General features: G+C 56.2%; 1 protein-coding gene across 1 annotated transcript in view; it reads right to left on the bottom strand.

The window, feature by feature from the left end:
• Window positions 1-312: 312 nt before the first annotated feature.
• LOC144676022 (SLIT-ROBO Rho GTPase-activating protein 3-like) overlaps window positions 313-22,902 on the bottom strand; it is a gene marked incomplete at its 3' end in the record, with an annotated part of 41,668 nt that continues 19,078 nt past the window's right edge. The window contains exons 7-11 of the mRNA XM_078536544.1: window positions 21,472-21,600; window positions 20,673-20,894; window positions 7,922-8,023; window positions 5,951-6,145; window positions 313-432 (exon numbers count right to left, since the gene is read on the bottom strand). Of these exons, the coding sequence (XP_078392670.1) occupies window positions 313-432; window positions 5,951-6,145; window positions 7,922-8,023; window positions 20,673-20,894; window positions 21,472-21,600 (768 nt within the window). The remainder of the gene's footprint in view (window positions 433-5,950; window positions 6,146-7,921; window positions 8,024-20,672; window positions 20,895-21,471; window positions 21,601-22,902) is intronic.

Below are 22,902 nucleotides of genomic sequence, written 5' to 3'. Positions count from 1 at the left end.
ACACCCCACACTGACCCTCACTCCACTACACCCCACACTGACCCTCACTCCAGTATACCCCACACTGACCCTCACTCCACTACACCCCACACTGACCCTCACTCCACTACACCCCACACTGACCCTCACTCCAGTATACCCCACACTGACCCTCACTCCAGTATACCCCACACTGACCCTCACTCCAGTATATCCCACACTGACCCTCACTCCACTACACCCCACACTGACCCTCACTCCAGTATACCCCACACTGACCCTCACTCCAGTATACCCCACACTGACCCTCACTCCACTACGCCCCACACTGACCCTCACTCCAGTATACCCCACACTGATAGACTCACCCTTCTCCACGGACGGTTTCAATACTTCAAACTTTGCCTGTAGTTTTGTAATTCTGCTCGTCACGGCCACAAACTCCTTCAGTTTCTGAGGGGAGAGGAGGAGAGAGTGAACCTGGCAGGTAGTGTGGTATAATCATTACCCCGGGGTTATTAACCCCCTCACCAAAACCCCGGGGAAATCACCCCCCCTCCCCAAAACCCCGGGGAAATCACCCCCCCCTCCCCAAAACCCCGGGGAAATCACCCCCCCTCCCCAAAACCCCGGGGAAATCACCCCCCCTCCCCAAAACCCCGGGGAAATCACCCCCCCTCCCCAAAACCCCGGGGAAATCACCCCCCCTCCCCAAAACCCCGGGGAAATCACCCCCCCCTCCCCAAAACCCCGGGGAAATCACCCCCCCCTCCCCAAAACCCTGGGGAAATCACCCCCCTCCCCAAAACCCCGGGGAAATCACCCCCCCTCCCCAAAACCCCGGGGAAATCACCCCCCCCTCCCCAAAACCCCGGGGAAATCACCCCCCCCTCCCCAAAACCCCGGGGGTATCACCCCCCCTCCCCAAAACCCCGGGGAAATCACCCCCCCTCCCCAAAACCCCAGGGAAATCACCCCCCCTCCCCAAAACCCCGGGGAAATCACCCCCCCCTCCCCAAAACCCCGGGGAAATCACCCCCCCCTCCCCAAAACCCCGGGGAAATCACCCCCCCTCCCCAAAACCCTGGGGAAATCACCCCCCCTCCCCAAAACCCTAGGGAAATCACCCCCCCTCCCCAAAACCCTGGGGAAATCACCCCCCCTCCCCAAAACCCCGGGGAAATCACCCCCCCTCCCCAAAACCCCGGGGAAATCACCCCCCCTCCCCAAAACCCCGGGGAAATCACCCCCCCTCCCCAAAACCCTGGGGAAATCACCCCCCCTCCCCAAAACCCCGGGGAAATCACCCCCCCTCCCCAAAACCCCGGGGAAATCACCCCCCTCCCCAAAACCCCGGGGAAATCACCCCCCCCTCCCCAAAACCCCGGGGAAATCACCCCCCCTCCCCAAAACCCCGGGTGTATCAACCCCCACTCCCCAAAACCCTGGGGAAATCACCCCCCCTCCCCAAAACGCCAGGGAAATCAACCCCCCTCCCCAAAACCCCGGGTGTATCACCCCCCCTCCCCAAAACCCCGGGTGTATCACCCCCCCTCCCCAAAACCCTAGGGAAATCACCCCCCCTCCCCAAAACCCCGGGTGTATCACCCCCCCTCCCCAAAACCCCGGGGAAATCACCCCCCCTCCCCAAAACCCCGGGTGTATCACCCCCCCTCCCCAAAACCCCGGGGAAATCACCCCCCCTCCCCAAAACCCCGGGGAAATCACCCCCCCTCCCCAAAACCCCGGGGAAATCAACCCCCCTCCCCAAAACCCCGGGGAAATCACCCCCCCTCCCCAAAACCCCGGGGAAATCACCCCCCCTCCCCAAAACCCCGGGGAAATCACCCCCCCCTCCCCAAAACCCCGGGGAAATCACCCCCCCCTCCCCAAAACCCTGGGGAAATCACCCCCCCTCCCCAAAACCCCGGGGAAATCACCCCCCCTCCCCAAAACCCCGGGGAAATCACCCCCCCCTCCCCAAAACCCCGGGGAAATCACCCCCCCCTCCCCAAAACCCCGGGGTATCACCCCCCCTCCCCAAAACCCCGGGGAAATCACCCCCCCTCCCCAAAACCCCAGGGAAATCACCCCCCCTCCCCAAAACCCCGGGGAAATCACCCCCCCCTCCCCAAAACCCCGGGGAAATCACCCCCCCCTCCCCAAAACCCCGGGGAAATCACCCCCCCTCCCCAAAACCCTGGGGAAATCACCCCCCCTCCCCAAAACCCTAGGGAAATCACCCCCCCTCCCCAAAACCCTGGGGAAATCACCCCCCCTCCCCAAAACCCCGGGGAAATCACCCCCCCTCCCCAAAACCCCGGGAAATCACCCCCCCTCCCCAAAACCCCGGGGAAATCACCCCCCCTCCCCAAAACCCCGGGGAAATCACCCCCCCTCCCCAAAACCCCGGGGAAATCACCCCCCTCCCCAAAACCCCGGGGAAATCACCCCCCCCTCCCCAAAACCCCGGGGAAATCACCCCCCCTCCCCAAAACCCCGGGTGTATCAACCCCCACTCCCCAAAACCCTGGGGAAATCACCCCCCCTCCCCAAAACGCCAGGGAAATCAACCCCCCTCCCCAAAACCCCGGGTGTATCACCCCCCCTCCCCAAAACCCCGGGTGTATCACCCCCCCTCCCCAAAACCCTAGGGAAATCACCCCCCCTCCCCAAAACCCCGGGTGTATCACCCCCCCTCCCCAAAACCCCGGGGAAATCACCCCCCCTCCCCAAAACCCCGGGGAAATCACCCCCCCTCCCCAAAACCCCGGGGAAATCACCCCCCCTCCCCAAAACCCCGGGGAAATCAACCCCCCTCCCCAAAACCCCGGGGAAATCACCCCCCCTCCCCAAAACCCCGGGGAAATCACCCCCCCTCCCCAAAACCCCGGGTGTATCACCCCCCCCCCTCCCCAAAACCCCAGGGAAATCACCCCCCCCTCCCCAAAACCCCGGGGAAATCAACCCCCCTCCCCAAAACCCCGGGGAAATCACCCCCCCCTACCCAAAACCCCAGGGAAATCACCCCCCCTCCCCAAAACCCCGGGGAAATCACCCCCCCTCCCCAAAACCCCGGGGAAATCACTCCCCCCTCCCCAAAACCCTGGGGAAATCACCCCCCCCTCCCCAAAACCCCGGGGAAATCACCCCCCCTCCCCAAAACCCCGGGGAAATCACCCCCCCTCCCCAAAACCCCGGGGAAATCACCCCCCCCCTCCCCAAAACCCCGGGGAAATCAACCCCCCTCCCCAAAACCCTGGGGAAATCAACCCCCCTCCCCAAAACCCTGGGGAAATCACTCCCCCTCCCCAAAACCCCGGGGAAATCACCCCCCCTCCCCAAAACCTCGGGGGTATCACCCCCCCTCCCCCAAAACCCCAGGGAAATCACCCCCCCCTCCCCAAAACCCCGGGGAAATCACCCTCCCCTCCCCAAAACCCCGGGGAAATCACCCCCCCTCCCCAAAACCCTGGGGAAATCACTCCCCCCTCCCCAAAACCCTGGGGAAATCACTCCCCCCTCCCCAAAACCCCGGGAAATCACCTCCCCTCCCCAAAACCCCGGGGAAATCACCCCCCCTCCCCAAAACCCCAGGGAAATCACCCCCCCTCCCCAAAACCCTAGGGAAATCACCCCCCCCCTCCCCAAAACCCCGGGGAAATCACCCCCCCTCCCCAAAACCCCGGGGAAATCACCCCCCCTCCCCAAAACCCCGGGAAATCACCCCCCCTCCCCAAAACCCCGGGAAATCACCCCCCCTCCCCAAAACCCCGGGGAAATCACCCCCCCCTACCCAAAACCTCGGGGGTATCACCCCCCCTCCCCAAAACCCTGGGAAATCACCCCCCCCTCCCCAAAACCCCGGGGAAATCACCCCCCCTCCCCAAAACCCTGGGGAAATCACCCCCCCTCCCCAAAACCCTGGGGAAATCACTCCCCCCTCCCCAAAACCCTGGGGAAATCACCCCCCCTCCCCAAAACCCCGGGGAAATCACCCCCCCTCCCCAAAACCCCAGGGAAATCACCCCCCCCTCCCCAAAACCCCGGGTGTATCACCCCCCCCTCCCCAAAACCCCGGGGAAATCACCCTCCCTCCCCAAAACCCCGGGTGTATCACCCCCCCTCCCCAAAACCTCGGGGGTATCACCCCCCCTCCCCAAAACCCCAGGGAAATCACCCCCCCTCCCCAAAACCCCGGGGAAATCACCCCCCCCTCCCCAAAACCCCGGGGAAATCACCCCCCCCTCCCCAAAACCCCGGGGAAATCAACCCCCCTCCCCAAAACCCCGGGGAAATCACCCCCCCTCCCCAAAACCCCGGGGAAATCACCCCCCCCTCCCCAAAACCCCGGGGGTATCACCCCCCCTCCCCCCAACGGGTCCCCCTCTCCGTCTGCCGCCCGCGTATCATAAACTGTCAGGTTCCCTGAAAGCGGAGGAGAGGGTGGTCCAGCGGGAACGTCACTGGGCTAGTGGCCCAGGGGCCCAGGCTGATGCTCTGGGGGCGGGGAGGGGGACACGGGTATAAACCCCACCCCGGCCGCTGGGGGAATTTAAATTCAGTGAATAAACCCGGAATTGAGATCCAGTCTCAGTGACGGTGACAGTGAAACTACCCTCGACTGTGGTAATAACCCCATCTGGGTCACTAATGCCCCTTTAGGGGAGGGAAATCTGCCCTCCTTACCCAGTCTGGCCTACACGTGACTCCAGACCCCACAGCGATGAGTGGGGGGGGGGGTCGACTGTAAACTGCCCCCCTGAAATGGCCCCGGCAAGACATTCAGTTCAAGGGGCAATTAGGGATGGGCAACAAATGCTGGAATAGTCAGCGACACCCACAGGCCCTCGGACAATAAATAAACGAAGAGAAATGAGGGGGTGATTCCCCGCAGCCTGTGGGGAGGGAGGGGGTGATTCCCCACAGCCTGTGAGGAGGGAGGGGGTGATTCCCCACAGCCTGTGAGGAGGGAGGGGGTGATTCCCCACAGCCTGTGGGGAGGGAGGGGGTGATTCCCCACAGCCTGTGAGGAGGGAGGGGGTGATTCCCCACAGCCTGTGAGGAGGGAGGGGGTGTTTCCCCGCAGCCTGTGGGGAGGGAGGGGGTGTTTCCCCGCAGCCTGTGGGGAGGGAGGGGGTGATTCCCCGCAGCCTGTGAGGAGGGAGGGGGTGTTTCCCCGCAGCCTGTGGGGAGGGAGGGGGTGTTTCCCCGCAGCCTGTGAGGAGGGAGGGGGTGATTCCCCGCAGCCTGTGGGGAGGGAGGGGGTGTTTCCCCGCAGCCTGTGAGGAGGGAGGGGGTGATTCCCCACAGCCTGTGAGGAGGGAGGGGGTGATTCCCCACAGCCTGTGGGGAGGGAGGGGGTGATTCCCCACAGCCTGTGAGGAGGGAGGGGGTGATTCCCCACAGCCTGTGGGGAGGGAGGGGGTGATTCCCCGCAGCCTGTGAGGAGGGAGGGGGTGATTCCCCACAGCCTGTGAGGAGGGAGGGGGTGATTCCCCACAGCCTGTGGGGAGGAAGGGGGTGATTCCCCGCAGCCTGTGGGGAGGGAGGGGGTGATTCCCCACAGCCTGTGAGGAGGGAGGGGGTGATTCCCCGCAGCCTGTGGGGAGGAAGGGGGTGATTCCCCGCAGCCTGTGGGGAGGGAGGGGGTGATTCCCCACAGCCTGTGGGGAGGAAGGGGGTGATTCCCCGCAGCCTGTGGGGAGGGAGGGGGTGATTCCCCACAGCCTGTGAGGAGGGAGGGGGTGATTCCCCGCAGCCTGTGGGGAGGAAGGGGGTGATTCCCCGCAGCCTGTGGGGAGGAAGGGGGTGATTCCCCGCAGCCTGTGGTGAGGGAGGGGGTGTTTCCCCGCAGCCTGTGGGGAGGGAGGGGGTGTTTCCCCGCAGCCTGTGGGGAGGGAGGGGATATGTTCCCCGCAGCCTGTGGGGAGGGGATTTGTCCCCACAGCCTGTCACTCTCTGGCCTTACGGTGAAATAGTACATCTCCGTGTCCTGTTGGTTGCTCCGGCGTTTGCCAATGTTCGCTTTGATGGAGGAGTCGGAAGCAGCAGATTTCACCGACTCAGTGGACCGGCTGGTCTGGAAGGTGTCAGGAAGATCCAACTCCTCATTCGCTGCCAGCTCCTGTAATGCCTGGAGTGTGGCTTTCACTGTCTTGTTAATCTACAGGAGCGTGAGAGAGAGGGTCAGAGTCACCCGTGTCGGAGTCACACACTCACACTCACACACGCTCTTACACAGCCACCACACCCACACACACACTGTTACTTACACACTCACACCCACATAAACACTGTTACACACTCACACACACACTGTTACACACTCACACTCACACAGCTACTTACACACACACACTGTTACACACTCACACCCACATACACACTGTTACTTACACACTCACACCCACAAACACACAGCTACTTACACACACACACACTGTTACTTACATACTCATACCCACACACACAGTTACTTATACACACACACTGTTACTTACACACTCACACATATACAGTAACTTATACACACACACTGTTACTTACACACACACCCACACACGCACAGCTACTTACACACACATACACACACACACACACAGTTACTTACACACACACGCACAGCTACTTACACACACACACACACACTTACTTACACACACACACAGTCACTTACACACACACGCACAGCTACTTACACACACACACACACACACAGTTACTTACACACACACGCACAGCTACTTACACACACACACACACTGTTACTTACACACACACACAGTCACTTACACACACACGCACAGCTACTTACACACACACGCACAGCTACTTACACACACACCCACACACACACAGTTACTTACACACACACGCACAGCTACTTACACACACACACACACACTTACTTACACACACACACAGTCACTTACACACACACGCACAGCTACTTACACACACACACACACACACACAGTTACTTACACACACACGCACAGCTACTTACACACACACACACTGTTACTTACACACACACACAGTCACTTACACACACACGCACAGCTACTTACACACACACGCACAGCTACTTACACACACACACACTGTTACTTACACACACACACACACCCATACACACACTGTTACTTATACACACACACACCCATACACAAACACTGTTACCTACACACCCACACACGCATTGTTACTTATACAAGCCCACTGTGACATACACACGCACACACACACATCGTTTCTTAACAGCACTGTGGGTGTACCTAACCACACGGACTGCAGCGGTTCAAGAAGGCAGCTCACCCCCACCTTCTCAAGGGCAATTCGGGATGGGTAATAAGTGCTGGTCTTGCCTGCAAGGCCCACATCCCATGAAAGAATACAAAAAGCACACATAGACACACGCACACACAGACACACGCACACACAGACACACGCACACACAGACACACACAGAGACACTCACACACAGACACACGCACACAGACACACGCACACACAGACACACACAGACACAGACACACGCACACACAGACACACGCACACACAGACACACGCACACACAGACACACACAGAGACACACACACAGAGACACTCACACACAGAGACACTCACACAGACACACGCACACAGACACAGACACACGCACACAGACACACGCACACAGACACACGCACACACAGACACACGCACACACAGACACACGCACACACAGACACTCACACACAGAGACACTCACACACAGAGACATGCACAGACACACACACACAGACACCTACACACAGACACTCACGCAGAGACGCACACACTCACAAAACCTTGCATAAGCACAGAGTGGCATGTTTGCCGTTAAGCAGGTCAGTGCTGCCTTGACAGTGCTGCCTGTGGATCCTCAGCAGACAGTGAAGAGGAAAGCCTCCCTACCTCTTCTGTCTCCAGTTTGGCTGTGGCCAGGGAACCTTGAAGACTGTGGAAGCGTGCCTGAAGTTCCTGATAGACGGCTGATACTGCCCTGACTTCACACACCTGAACAGGGAGAGGAGAGAATATCAAACCATGGAATGGTGTAAACCTCCCAGAACTCCCTGTGTAACATGGGGCCCACTCTACACACTGTACTGCATTACGCACTATCCCTCATTACACACTGTCCCTCATTGTGCACTGTCCCTCATTACACACTGTACTGCATTACGCACTATCCCTCATTGTGCACTGTCCCTCATTGTGCACTGTCCCTCATTACACACTGTACTGCATTACGCACTATCCCTCATTGTGCACTGTCCCTCATTGTGCACTGTCCCTCATTACACACTGTACTGCATTACGCACTATCCCTCATTACACACTGTCCCTCATTGTGCACTGTCCCTCATTACACACTGTCCATCATTACACACTGTCCCTCATTACACGCTGTCCCTCATTACACACTGTCCCGCATTACACACTGTCCACATTACACACTGTCCCGCATTACACACTGTCCCGCATTACACACTGTCCCGCATTACACACTGTCCCACATTACACACTGTCCCACATTACACACTGTCCCACATTACACACTGTCCCCTCATTACACGCTGTCCCTCATTACACACTGTCCCTCATTACGCACTGTCCCTCATTACACGCTGTCCCTCATTACACACTGTCCCTCATTACACACTGTCCCTCATTACACACTGTCCCTCATTGGGCACTGTCCCTCATTACACACTGTCCCTCATTACACACTGTCCCTCATTACACACTGTACTGCATTACGCACTGTCCCTCATTACACACTGTCCCTCATTACACACTGTACTGCATTACGCACTATCCCTCCTTACACACTGTCCCTCATTGTGCACTGTCCCTCATTACACACTGACCCGCATTACACACTGTCCCGCATTACACACTGTACCTCATTACGCACTGTCCCTCATTACACAATGCCCCACATTACGCACTGTCCCACATTACGCACTGTCCCTCATTGTGCACTGTCCCTCATTACACACTGTCCCTCATTACACACTGTACCTCATTACACACTGTACTGCATTACGCACTATCCCTCATTACACACTGTCCCGCATTACACACTGTACCTCATTACACACTGTACTGCATTACGCACTATCCCTCATTACACACTGTCCCTCATTGTGCACTGTCCCTCATTACACACTGTCCCTCATTACACACTGTCCCTCATTACACACTGTCCCGCATTACGCACTGACCCGCATTACGCACTGCCCCGCATTACGCACTGCCCCGCATTACGCACTGTCCCTCATTACGCACTGACCCGCATTACGCACTGTCCCGCATTACGCACTGTCCCGCATTACGCACTGTCCCTCATTACGCACTGTCCCTCATTACGCACTGTCCCTCATTGCGCACTGTCCCTCATTACGCACTGTCCCTCACTGCGCACTGTCCCTCATTACCCACTGTCCCACATTACACACTGTCCCACATTACGCACTGTCCCACATTACGCACTGTCCCACATTACGCACTGTCCCACATACGCACTGTCCCACATTACGCACTGTCCCACATTACGCACTGCCCCACATTACGCACTGCCCCACATTACGCACTGTCCCACATTACACACTGTCCCACATTACACACTGTCCCGCATTACGCACTGTCCCACATTACACACTGTCCCTCATTACACACTGCCCCGCATTACACACTGCCCCGCATTACACACTGTCCCGCATTACACACTGTCCCGCATTACACACTGTCCCTCATTACATACTGCCCCACATTACACACTGTCCCTCATTACGCACTGTCCCACATTACACACTGTCCCTCATTACACACTGCCCCACATTACACACTGCCCCACATTACACACTGTCCCTCATTACACACTGCCCCACATTACACACTGTCCCTCATTACATACTGCCCCACATTACACACTGTCCCTCATTGTGCACTGTCCCTCATTACATACTGCCCCACATTACACACTGTCCCTCATTGTGCACTGTCCCTCATTACACACTGCCCCACATTACACACTGCCCCACATTACACACTGCCCCACATTACACACTGTCCCTCATTACGCACTGTCCCTCATTACGCACTGTCCCTCATTACGCACTGTCCCTCATTACACTCTGTCCCTCATTACACTCTGTCCCTCATTACACTCTGTCCCTCATTACACTCTGTCCCTCATTACACTCTGTCCCTCATTACATTGCCCTTGATACAAACACCCCCTCTATACACACCCTGTCCCTCTATGCACAACCCCCTCTATACACGCCCTTCCCTATAGACAGCCTCTCTCTATATACACCCCCCTATACACCCCACTCTGTACACATAACCCCTCTCAGAGCATACCCCCTTCTCTAAACACCCCCCTCATAATACACGCCCCCTGTCATTACACACCCCCTGTCGATACACACCCCCTGTCTATACACACACCCCATGTCTATACACACCCCCTGTCTATACACACCCCCTGTCTATACACACCCCCTGTCTATACACACACCCCCTGTCTATACACACCCCCTGTCTATACACACCCCCTGTCTATACACACCCCCTGTCTATACACACACCCCCTGTCTATAAACACACCCCCTGTCTATACACACACCCCCTGTCTATACACACCCCCTGTCGATACACACCCCCTGTCTATACACACCCCCTGTCTATACACACACCCCCTGTCTATACACACACCCCCTGTCTATACACACACCCCCTGTCTATACACACACCCCCTGTCTATACACACACCCCCTGTCTATACACACACCCCCTGTCTATACACACCCCCCTGTCTATACACATCCCCTGTCTATACACACCCCCGGTCGATACACACCCCCTGTCTACACACACCCCCTGTCTATACACACCCCCTGTCTATACACACCCCCTGTCTATACACATCCCCCTGTCTATACACACCCCCTGTCTATACACACCCCCGGTCGATACACACCCCCTGTCTACACACACCCCCTGTCTATACACACCCCCTGTCTATACACACCCCCTGTCTATACACACCCCCTGTCTACACACACCCCCTGTCTATACACACCCCCTGTCTATACACACCCCATGTCGATACACACACCCCCTGTCGATACACACCCCCTGTCGATACACACACCCCATGTCTATACACACACCCCCTGTCTATACACACCCCCTGTCGATACACACCCCCTGTCGATACACACCCCCTGTTGATACACACCCCCTGTCGATACACACCCCCTGTCGATACACACCCCCTGTCTATTCACACCCCATGTCTATACACACCATCATTAACCTGTGCTAACTGTGAATTAGTACTGTCACCTGGGGGGGAATCACTGCTGGACACAGAGGTCAGACAACCAACTTGTCTGGTAACCACCTCGGTATTTATGAGTGAAGTCAGCTAAGATTTAACAGGCAGCCATGCAGAATATGTTAAGAAAGCTAAACTGTGTTACTTTAGGGAGCAGAGACAGTCATTCAAACTCAGGACAGAAACAAAAACAGCTGGAGAAACTCCGCAGGTCTGACAGCGTCTGCGGAGAGGGACACAGTTAACGTTTCGAGTCCGAATGACCCTTCATCCGAACTAAGATATATAGAAATGAGATGAAATATAAGGTGGTAGAAGGGGGTGGGAAAGGAGAGCTCGATGGGGGGCCTGTGTCACACTGTGTCAGTATTTACAGGGGGATCCCCGGGGAGTGTGTCAGTATTTACAGGGGGGTCCCCGGGGAGTGTGTCAGTATTTACAGGGAGAGACCCCGGGGAGTGTGTCTGTATTTACAGGGGGGTCCCCGGGGAGTGTGTCAGTATTTACAGGGGGTCCCCGGGGAGTGTGTCAGTATTTACGGGGGGGTCCCCGGGGAGTGTGTCAGTATTTACAGGGAGAGACCCCGGGGAGTGTGTCTGTATTTACAGGGGGGTCCCCGGGGAGTGTGTCAGTATTTACAGGGGGACCCCGGGGAGTGTGTCAGTATTTACAGGGGGTCCCCGGGGAGTGTGTCAGTATTTACAGGGGGTCCCCGGGGGAGTGTGTGTCAGTATTTACAGGGGTTCCCGGGGAGTGTGTCAGTATTTACAGGGGGTCCCCGGGGAGTGAGTCAGTATTTACAGGGGGTCCCCGGGGAGTGTGTCAGTATTTACAGGGGGGTCCCCGGGGAGTGTGTCAGTATTTACAGGGGGGTCCCCGGGGAGTGTGTCAGTATTTACAGGGGGACCCCGGGGAGTGTGTCAGTATTTACAGGGGGGTCCCCGGGGAGTGTGTCAGTATTTACAGGGGGGGTCCCCGGGGAGTGTGTCAGTATTTACAGGGGGATCCCCGGGGAGTGTGTCAGTATTTACAGGGGGATCCCCGGGGAGTGTGTCAGTATTTACAGGGGGTCCCCGGGGAGTGTGTCAGTATTTACAGGGGGATCCCCGGGGAGTGTGTCAGTATTTACAGGGGGTCCCCGGGGAGCGTGTCAGTATTTACAGGGGGTCCCCGGGGAGTGTGTCAGTATTTACAGGGGGTCCCCGGGGGGTGTGTCAGTATTTACAGGGGGACCCCGGGGAGTGTGTCAGTATTTACAGGGGAATCCCCGGGGAGTGTGTCAGTATTTACAGGGGGGTCCCCAGGGAGTGTGTCAGTATTTACAGGGTGTCCGGGGAGTGTGTCAGTATTTACAGGGGGATCCCCGGGAGTGTGTCAGTATTTACAGGGTGTTCCCGGGGAGTGTGTCAGTATTTACAGGGGGGTCCCCGGGGAGTGTGTCAGTATTTACAGGGGGGGGGTCCCCGGGGAGTGTGTCAGTATTTACAGGGGGGTCCCCGGGGAGTGTGTCAGTATTTACAGGGTGTTCCCGGGGAGTGTGTCAGTATTTACAGGGGGGTCCCCGGGGAGTGTGTCAGTATTTACAGGGGGGGGGTCCCCGGGGAGTGTGTCAGTATTTACAGGGGGGTCCCCGGGGAGTGTGTCAGTATTTACAGGGGGATCCCCGGGGAGTGTGTCAGTATTTACAGGGGGGTGTCCCCGGGGAGTGTGTCAGTATTTACAGGGGGGTCCCCGGGGAGTGTGTCAGTATTTACAGGGGGTCTCTGGGGAGTGTGTCAGTATTTACAGGGGGGTCCCCGGGGAGTGTGTCAGTATTTACAGGGGGGGTCCCCGGGGAGTGTGTCAGTATTTACAGGGGGGTCCCCGGGGAGTGTGTCAGTATTTACAGGGGGGGTTCCCCGGGGAGTGTGTCAGTATTTACAGGGGGTCCCCGGGGAGTGTGTCAGTATTTACAGGGGGGTCCCCGGGGAGTGTGTCAGTATTTACAGGGGAGTCCCCGGGGAGTGTGTCAGTATTTACAGGGGGGTCCCCGGGGAGTGTGTCAGTATTTACAGGGGGTCCCGGGGAGTGTGTCAGTATTTACAGGGGGGGTCCCCGGGGAGTGTGTCAGTATTTACAGGGGGGTCCCTGGGGACTATGTCAGTATTTACAGGGGGGTCCCCGGGGAGTGTGTCAGTATTTACAGGGGGGTCCCTGGGGACTATGTCAGTATTTACAGGGGGTCCCCGGGGAGTGTGTCAGTATTTACAGGGGGGGGGTCCCCGGGGAGTGTGTCAGTATTTACAGGGGGATCCCCGGGGAGTGTGTCAGTATTTACAGGGGGGGGTCCCCGGGGAGTGTGTCAGTATTTACAGGGGGTCCCCGGGGAGTGTGTCAGTATTTACAGGGGGTCCCCGGGGAGTGTGTCAGTATTTACAGGGGGTCCCCGGGGGAGTGTGTCAGTATTTACAGGGGGGTCCCCGGTCAGTGTGTCAGTATTTACAGGGTGTTCCCGGGGAGTGTGTCAGTATTTACAGGGGGTCCCCGGGGAGTGTGTCAGTATTTACAGGGTGTTCCCGGGGAGTGTGTCAGTATTTACAGGGGGGTCCCCGGGGAGTGTGTCAGTATTTACAGGGGGTCCCCGGGGAGTGTGTCAGTATTTACAGGGGGTCCCCGGGGAGTGTGTCAGTATTTACAGGGGGTCCCCGGGGAGTGTGTCAGTATTTACAGCGGGATCCCCGGGTGTGTGTCAATATTTACAGGGGAGACCCCGGGGAGTGTGTCAGTATTTACAGGGGGGTCCCCGGGGAGTGTGTCAATATTTACAATGGGACCCCGGGGAGTGTGTCAGTATTTACAGGGGGCTCCCCGGTCAGTGTGCGTCAGTATTTACAGGAGATTCGTGGGTGTGTTGTTATTTCACTGTTATCTATAAAGTCCTAACGAATACGGAGTAAGAAATGCAGTATTCCACATTGACATAGATGGCCAGAGACTGAAGCCAAATCTCAACCCAACAAGATTGGTCCTGACGCCGGACATCTGTCCACAAACACCTGAAGGGACCTGCAGCCCAGGTGAAAAGCACAAGACGAGCTGCTGCTCAGACTTGCCGGATGGACGAAGGGGCCCGGCTGCAGGAGCCCCTCCAAGCCTCAGCACTCGGCCTGTCACACTGGGCCCCGTGTGTCCGCACGGTGAAGGTCATCTCACGCACAGCCCAATCCCATTCCAACTGAATGCAACCCCCTGCGCCGTAACCGGGACTCTCCGCTCAATGCAACACCACCACTCCCTCCTTGCCTGCCTGTCCTGGTGGGCATCTCTCCCCCCCAACCCCCCACCCCCAGCCATCTGCGCGGACAGACGCAACCCCACCGGGCTGCTCCTCACCCACCACCACCACCCGCTCAGCGCCAACACCCCCTCTCCCTGCCTTGTACCTCTGCCCGTATGGAGCACCCTTCCCCCAGCAAGGAAGGGGAGGGGGAACACGGGAAGCCACTGGCAAGTTGCCCCCCAGGTCTGTCTGTCGAACGGCTAGTTTTCGAGCTGCCCCGGAAGGCGCTGCCCTTCCTGAACAGGTCCAGGGCAGGACAACCTCCACAGCCGGGGCCCCTCAGTACCCCTCACGCGCTTGGGGAATCACCTCAAACACAGCGATCGCCGGGCTTCGGGGAGCTGCCTCGACCACATCGCTAACTACTTTCTTTTCCGGCCATGGCCTTTGCTTTCAGTTGCTGTCTGAATGTATCCCCCCACCTCCCGCCCGGGATTTAATCGGTGGTTTATGTGAGTTCAGTAACACTTCCCTGTCTCTGAGGCTCTGGGTTCTGCTCGGAGAGAGCCCGTCAGAACAAAACTTCCTTCTCCACCCTCGCAAAAGGGGAACTAACCCAGGTTCCAGGCTCCAAATGTCACTGAGTTTTGGTTTGAAGCAGATTTCTTCACCGACTGGGCCTTTCTCCAAAGCACCCGCCCAGGTTTAAACCAGGCTCCCTCTCTGGGACTCGGCATTGAACCTCGCTGAGACGGGGTTCAAGGCTTCCCTTGGCACAGGGAAAATGGGGGGACCAGTGGGACCCAGACCCAGCTCCGACCCACTGAAACCGGAGAGGGTGGGAGGGGGAGGATGGGAACACAGGAATTGTTCAAGCCACACAGAATGTCCAGCATAGTCACTGGCCTTTCGGCCCCTCTGCTCCACGCTGGGGTTTCAGCATCCTCCCACTCCCTCTTCATCTCCCCCCACTCCCTCTTCATCTCCCCCCGTCCCCTCTTCATCTCCTCCCACTCCCTCTTCATCTCCCCCCGTCCCCTCTTCATCTCCTCCCACTCCCTCTTCATCTCCCCCCGTCCCCTCTTCATCTCCCCCCGTCCCCTCTTCATCTCCCCCCACTCCCTCTTCATCTCCCCCCGTCCCCTCTTCATCTCCCCCCGTCCCTTCATCTCCCCCCGTCCCCTCTTCATCTCCCCCCGTCCCCTCTTCATCTCCCCCCACTCCCTCTCCATCTCCCCCCGTCCCCTCTTCATCTCCCCCCGTCCCCTCTTCATCTCCCCCCATTCCCTCTTCATCTCCCCCCATTCCCTCTTCATCTCCCCCCATTCCCTCTTCATCTCCCCCGTCCCCTCTTCATCTCCCCCCGTCCCCTCTTCATCTCCCCCCGTCCCCTCTTCATCTCCCCCCGTCCCCTCTTCATCTCCCCCCGTCCCCTCTTCATCTCCCCCCGTCCCCTCTTCATCTCCCCCCATTCCCTCTTCATCTCCCCCCATTCCCTCTTCATCTCCCCCGTCCCCTCTTCATCTCCCCCCGTCCCCTCTTCATCTCCCCCCGTCCCCTCTTCATCTCCCCCCGTCCCCTCTTCATCTCCCCCCGTCCCCTCTTCATCTCCCCCCATTCCCTCTTCATCTCCCCCATCCCCTCTTCATCTCCCCCCATTCCCTCTTCATCTCCCCCATCCCCTCTTCATCTCCCCCATCCCCTCTTCATCTCCCCCATCCCCTCTTCATCTCCCCCATCCCCTCTTCATCTCCCCCGTCCCCTCTTCATCTCCCCCATCCCCTCTTCATCTCCCCCATCCCCTCTTCATCTCCCCCATCCCCTCTTCATCTCCCCCATCCCCTCTTCATCTCCCCCCGTCCCCTCTTCATCTCCCCCATCCCCTCTTCATCTCCCCCATCCCCTCTTCATCTCCCCCCGTCCCCTCTTCATCTCCCCCATCCCCTCTTCATCTCCCCCCATCTCCATATCCTTCCCACACTTTGTCCCTCATGAGTTTATCCAGCTTCCCCCTTAAACACATCGACACGATTCACCTCGACCCCTCCCTGTGGGAGTGAGTTCCACATTCTCCCCGCTCTCTGGGTAAAGACGTTTCTCCTGAATTCCCCCCAATTGGATTTATTCGTGACTGTCTTATATCGATGGCCCCCCCCTAGTTCTGGTCTCCCCCTTGACAAGTGGAAACATCTTCTCTACGTCGACCCTATCGAAACCCCCTCCATCGTTTTAAAGAGCTCGATCAGGTCACCCCCTCAGCCTTCTCTTTTCTAGAGACAAGAGCCCCGGCCTGTTCAATCTTTCCCGATAGTTATAACCTCTCCATCCTGGGATTGTCCTTGTGAACCTATTTCTGCACCTGTTCCAGTGTCTCTATGTCCTTTTTATAAAATGGAGGCCAGAATTGTTCTTCAATTCACTCCCAGGATGTGGGCATCGCTGGCTGGACCAGCATTTATTGCCCATCCCTAACTGCCCTACTGAAGGTGACAATGAACCTACTTCTGTACAACTGAGCATCTGGCTCGGCCATTTCAGGGGGGCAGTTAAGGGTCAACCCCATGGCTGTGGGTCTGGAGTCACGTGTAGGCCAGGCCGGGTAAGGAAGGGCAGATTTCCCTCCCTAAAGGGCATTAGTGAACCAGATGGGGTTTTTACGGAAGTCCAGGAGTTTCACAGTCACCATCACTCAGGTTAGCTTTTCAATTGAATAGATTTATTCCATTGATTCATTCAATTTAAAGTCCCCCCCCACCCCAACACAACTGAGGGTTGTGGGCATCGCTGGCTTGTCCAGCCTTTATTGCCCATCCCTAACTGTCCTTGGTAGAAATTATGGTTTTATTCAGTGTGTAATGTACCTTTAAGAGTAACACTTGTTAAAGAAGATCACATGATCTGTAGTAACCATTAGGAGAGTAGCACGGGCGACCTCAACAGTCAGTGTGGAGTTAGAGTTGGAGTTGAAAGCACACGTGTAGTTGCTGCTGAGTATATTGTAACTAAACTTAATGTTTCCACCCAAGAAGCATCTGCTGATCAACTCTATCGTCAATAATAGCAACTCCGCCACCCTTACAACAAACTGGCGATGAGGATAAAACAGGATTGAACAGAAGAAATCCAGTTAAAAAGAAATCGGCACTGTACCTCCCCAGTGATTGTAAGTAGCAAGCTCCATTAGAACTGAAGAAGTTATCCTCTCTCAAAATGCCTCAATTTGGGTGAATTGATCCTTTTGAACCAGCCTCAGACAGTTGGCCCCAATACATGGAAAGCCTCATGTTCTTTTTTCAAGCGACTGAGATTACAGGGGAAGAGAAGGGGTGAGCGATCCTCTTGAGTACTTGTGGGAGCAAAACCTACAGTCTGATTCAAAGTTTGACGGCCCCCAGTGCCCCCGATTTTGAAGAATTTCGATGGATTGGTGGACCTTGTGAAGGGTCAATTTCAAGCAAAGCCCTCAGTCAAGACGCAGAGGCTCAGGTTTAATTCACGAAATAGAGCCCCGGGTGAGACAAGTTGAGCCTGCATCAGAGAGAAGTCCGGCCAAGAGTGAAGTCAAAAAGAAGGCCGGGATTAAAGTCTGCGCTAGAAAGAAGGTACAGAAATACGAATAGGGCCTTAATCCTGGCAGCGTAAGAATACACTTTCGTACATAGGCTGGCAATCACATCGCAAACGCCGATGTCCTTAGTCATTTGCCTTTAGGAGAAAATAATGAGCATGTCCCAGTTCCACAGGAACTTGTTTCACTGTTAAATTTCCTAGCCTCATCGCCGGTGTGCACTCGACAGATCAGAGACTGGACAAGTCGGGACCCAGTCCTATCTCAGGTACGAGAACAAGTGCTACATGGTTAGTCACAGGAGCCCGTATCTGATGAAATGAAACCCATACTTCAACAGAAGATGTGAAATAACCAGTCAGGGTGGCATCTTATTGTGGGGAGCACAAGTGATAGTTCCTCCAAAGGGAAGGGAGCCATTGTTAATTGAGCTACACAGAGCCCATCCGGGACTATCCCGAATGGAGACCATGTCACGCACCTATCTCTGGTGGCCAGGGATGGATGGTGAAATAGAGAGTTTAGTAAAACACTCTGTGCAATGTCAGCAACTGCAAAAGTTGCCAGTGACAGTTCCGTTACACCCATGGGAGTGGCCAGGTGGACCCTGGGTGAGGTTACACCTTGACTACGCTGGACCTTTCCTGGGAACAATGTTTCTGCTCATTGTCGACGCCCATTCAGAATGGTTGGACGTCTATGAGGTGAAGTCACCAACGTCTTCTGCTACAATCCAGAAACCACGTCAGAGTTTTGCCATTCTCGGACTCCCGGAAGTGGTCGTTTCCGATAATGGCACGGCGTTTACGGGTGCCGGGTGTCCCAGCGTTTTATCAGCCTCAACGGTATCGCTCGTGTGAAAACTGCACCGTACCCACCCTCCCTCAAACGGACTGGCCGAGGGGGCGGTTCAAACATTCAAGGCAGGCACGAGAAAGCTAACTGGAGATTCCTTGGCAACCAAGCTAGCTCGCTTTCTATTCCATTACAGGACCAACCCCTCACACCACAACAGGTGCCACACCCGCGGAGTTATTGTTGAAAGGCTGTCTCAGGATGAGATTGAGCTTAATGATGCCGAATTTAGAGGGGGAGGTGGAAAGGAGTCAGGGAAGCCAGAAAACTAGACACGACTGGCGTGGTCGCGAGAGGGAATTTACCGTGGGAGAGACGGTATAGGTGAAGAGTTTTGGGGAAGGACCAAAGTGGTTACCGGTGATTGGACCCCTATCTTACCACATGGAGGTGGAAGGCCGGATCACCAACCACCAACAGGTGGACCATTTCAGGAAGAGAGAGAGACAATTCACCGAGATTTGGTTCCACCACTGACCATGACCGGGTCTGTGTTTCCTGTTGAGGCAACTCAACCCAGGGCTGACATGTCTGATGTTCCTGTAAGAGGTGAGGATACAGAACTGTGAGCGCCCACCGAAGCACCTGATGTTCAGGCAACTCCGGAAAAGGAGGTTCCCTGACAGAGAATCTGAAGTTGTGGAGCTGAGACGTTCCACACGTACCAGGAAACCACCTGAAAGACCGAACTTGTACATTCCTCACCCAATGTAAATATTATGTTCTCTTGAAAAATGTGTACTTGTAAATATAACGCGTCTAGCTGAGTTAAAGGGGGAGGAATGCAGTAATTATGGTTTTATTTAGTGTGTAGTGTACCTTTAAGAATAATACTCGTCAAGGAAAGTCACATGATCTGCAGTAACCAATAGGAGAGCAGCGCGGGCTACCTCAGCAGTCAGTGTGGAGTTAGAGTTGGAGTTGAGAGCACGCGTATAATTGCTGCTGAGTATATGGTAAATACACTTAATGTTTCCACCCAAGAAATGTTTGCTGATCAACTGTATCATTAATAGTAGAAACTCGGCCACCCTCACAGCATCCTTGAACTTGCTAGGACCATTTCCGAGGGCAGTGCAGAGTCAACCACGTTGCTGTGGGTCTGGGAGTGGGAGAGATAGGTTCTTGACAGCCAACGCGGACACGATGGGCCGAAGAGCCTGTTTCTGTGCTGTATCGACCCGATGACTCTACGGAGTCACATAAAGGCCAGACCGGGTAAGGACGGCAGATTTCCGTCCCTGAAGGGCATGAGTGAACCAGGTGGGGGTTTTTACAACAGTCGGCCACGGTTTCATGGCCACCATCAGACTTTGAATTCCAAATCTTATTGAAAATTCAAATTCTGCTGTGGCCGGGTTCGAACCCGGGTCCCCAGAGCATTACCCCGATGGGGAGGTGGGGGGCTCTGGATTACCAGTCCGGCAACAATACCACTACGCCACTGGGTTAGATCCCGGCCGGAGTGCGGTGTCCCATTCCGGGTGCCGCACCTTAGGAAGGGTGCCGGGGCAGAGGGGAGGGGGTGCGGAGGAGATTTACCAGGACGGTAGCCGGGGAGAGGGACTTCAGTAAACCTGGACAGACCGGAGACGGTAATCTGAATGAAGCCGCCGCTCTGGTTAAATACCTTGTCCTGGTCATGTGGCAGGAAATCGAATTTGTGAGGGAGGCAGAAGGCGTTATAGTTGATGTCCATGATCTTGGTCTTGTCGTTCTGTGGGTCCAGTCCATCAATCGCCGTCCCGATCAGGTTCAGGCCATCGCGCCGGGAATTCTCCACGCGGGTCTCCGCTGTCAGGTACATCCTCAGCATTCTGCCCAGAGACGAGTGGAACCCCAAGTCCCAACACTGCCCAAGGTAAGAGGCCGGAGTTAGTGTCACAGCACAAGATTCCCAACTACTACTGCACACACACTGTCTCAGTGCTGAGAGAGCGCCGCACTGCCGGAGGGTCAGTGCTGAGGGAGTGCTGCACTGTCGGAGGGTCAGTGCTGAGGGAGCGCCGCACTGTCGGAGGGTCAGTGCTGAGGGAGCGCCGCACTGTCAGGAGGGTCCGTGCTGAGGGAGCGCCGCACTGTCGGAGGGTCAGTGTTGCAGGAGCAGGGGCTTTAATGGTTTTAGTGCCTCTGAGATACCTCGGCGGGTCAGAGTCTCAGAAAACCTGCGAGGCACAGTCCTGAGCCACCCTTTGGGAGGGGCACAGTGAGCCTCGCAGAGATAGAGAGACACGGAGAGAACACTGGGCAGTGCTCAGAGAGAGCACACACACACACACAGCCTGGAAATCAGCCCCTTCCCATTCCCGGCCCCCCCTAACAGACCGACGGCTGCCTCCAGCCACTTGGCCGTTCTGGAGGCATCGTCCAGGCCTGCGAGTGAATCATCTCCCCTGCCCCCATAGTCAGAGCATCCACGGGTCACCTACGTCAATGAGCATGGAAACATCGTGGATGAAGTAGCCGCTGAGGGCTGCGTTAGCCACAGACAGGTTCAGGAGATACTCATTCCGCGCTTTGGTGCACTTCAGCTGGTTCTCCAGGTACCGTTCCTGCCTCTGCAAGAGAAACAGCACACGTCACAGTGTGAGAGACACAGAATATCCTGTACAGAGACCTGCACCCCTCACAGAAACCCCTCTCACCCTGCACCGCACCCAGCCTTCAATAGCGTACACCCCCATCCCCCTCTCACTCTGTATCTAACCGCGTGCTGTACCTGTCCCGGGAGTGTTTGATGGGGGACGGTGTAGAGGGAGCTTTACTCTGTATCTAACCCCGTGCTGTACCTGTCCTGGGAGTGTTTGATGGGGACGGTGTAGAGGCAGCTTTACTCTGTATCTAACCCCGTGCTGTACCTGTCCTGGGAGTGTTTGATGGGACAGTGTAGAGGGAGCTTTACTCTGTATCTAACCCCGTGCTGTACCTGTCCTGGGAGTGTTTGATGGGGGACGGTGTAGAGGGAGCTTCACTCTGTATCTAACCCCGTGCTGTTCCTGTCCTGGGAGTGTTTGATGGGGACAGTATAGAGGGAGCTTTACTCTGTATCTAACCCCGTGCTGTACCTGTCCTGGGAGTGTTTGATGGGGACGGTGTAGAGGGAGCTTTACTCTGTATCTAACCCCGTGCTGTACCTGTCCTGGGAGTGTTTGATGGGGGACGGTGTAGAGGGAGCTTCACTCTGTATCTAACCCCGTGCTGTTCCTGTCCTGGGAGTGTTTGATGGGGACAGTGTAGAGGGAGCTTTACTCTGTATCTAACCCCGTGCTGTACCTGTCCTGGGAGTGTTTGATGGGACAGTGTAGAGGGAGCTTTACTCTGTATCTAACCCTGTGCTGTACCTGTCCTGGGAGTGTTTGATGGGGACGGTGTAGAGGGAGCTTTACTCTGTATCTAACCCCGTGCTGTACCTGTCCTGGGAGTGTTTGATGGGGACAGTGTAGAGGGAGCTTTACTCTGTATCTAACCCCGTGCTGTACCTGTCCTGGGAGTGTTTGACGGGGACGGTGTAGAGGGAGCTTTACTCTGTATCTAACCCTGTGCTGTACCTGTCCTGGAAGTGTTTGATGGGGACAGTGTAGAGGGAGCTTTACTCTGTATCTAACCCCGTGTTGTACCTGCTCTGGGAGTGTTTGATGGGGACAGTGTAGAGGGAGCTTTACTCTGTATCTAACCCCGTGCTGTACCTGTCGTGGGAGTGTTTGATGGGACAGTGTAGAGGGAGCTTTACTCTATATCTAACCCCGTGCTGTACCTGTCCTGGGAGTGTTTGATGGGGACAGTGTAGAGGGAGCTTTACTCTGTATCTAACCCCGTGCTGTACCTGTCCTGGGAGTGTTTGATGGGACAGTGTAGAGGGA

The sequence above is a fragment of the Cetorhinus maximus genome, unplaced genomic scaffold, assembly GCF_964194155.1.
Source record: "Cetorhinus maximus unplaced genomic scaffold, sCetMax3.hap1.1 HAP1_SCAFFOLD_1297, whole genome shotgun sequence".
Taxonomy (NCBI): Eukaryota; Metazoa; Chordata; class Chondrichthyes; order Lamniformes; family Cetorhinidae; genus Cetorhinus; species Cetorhinus maximus.
The sequence above is the reverse complement of the archived record's forward strand: the minus strand, read 5'-3'. Positions and strand labels throughout refer to the sequence as shown.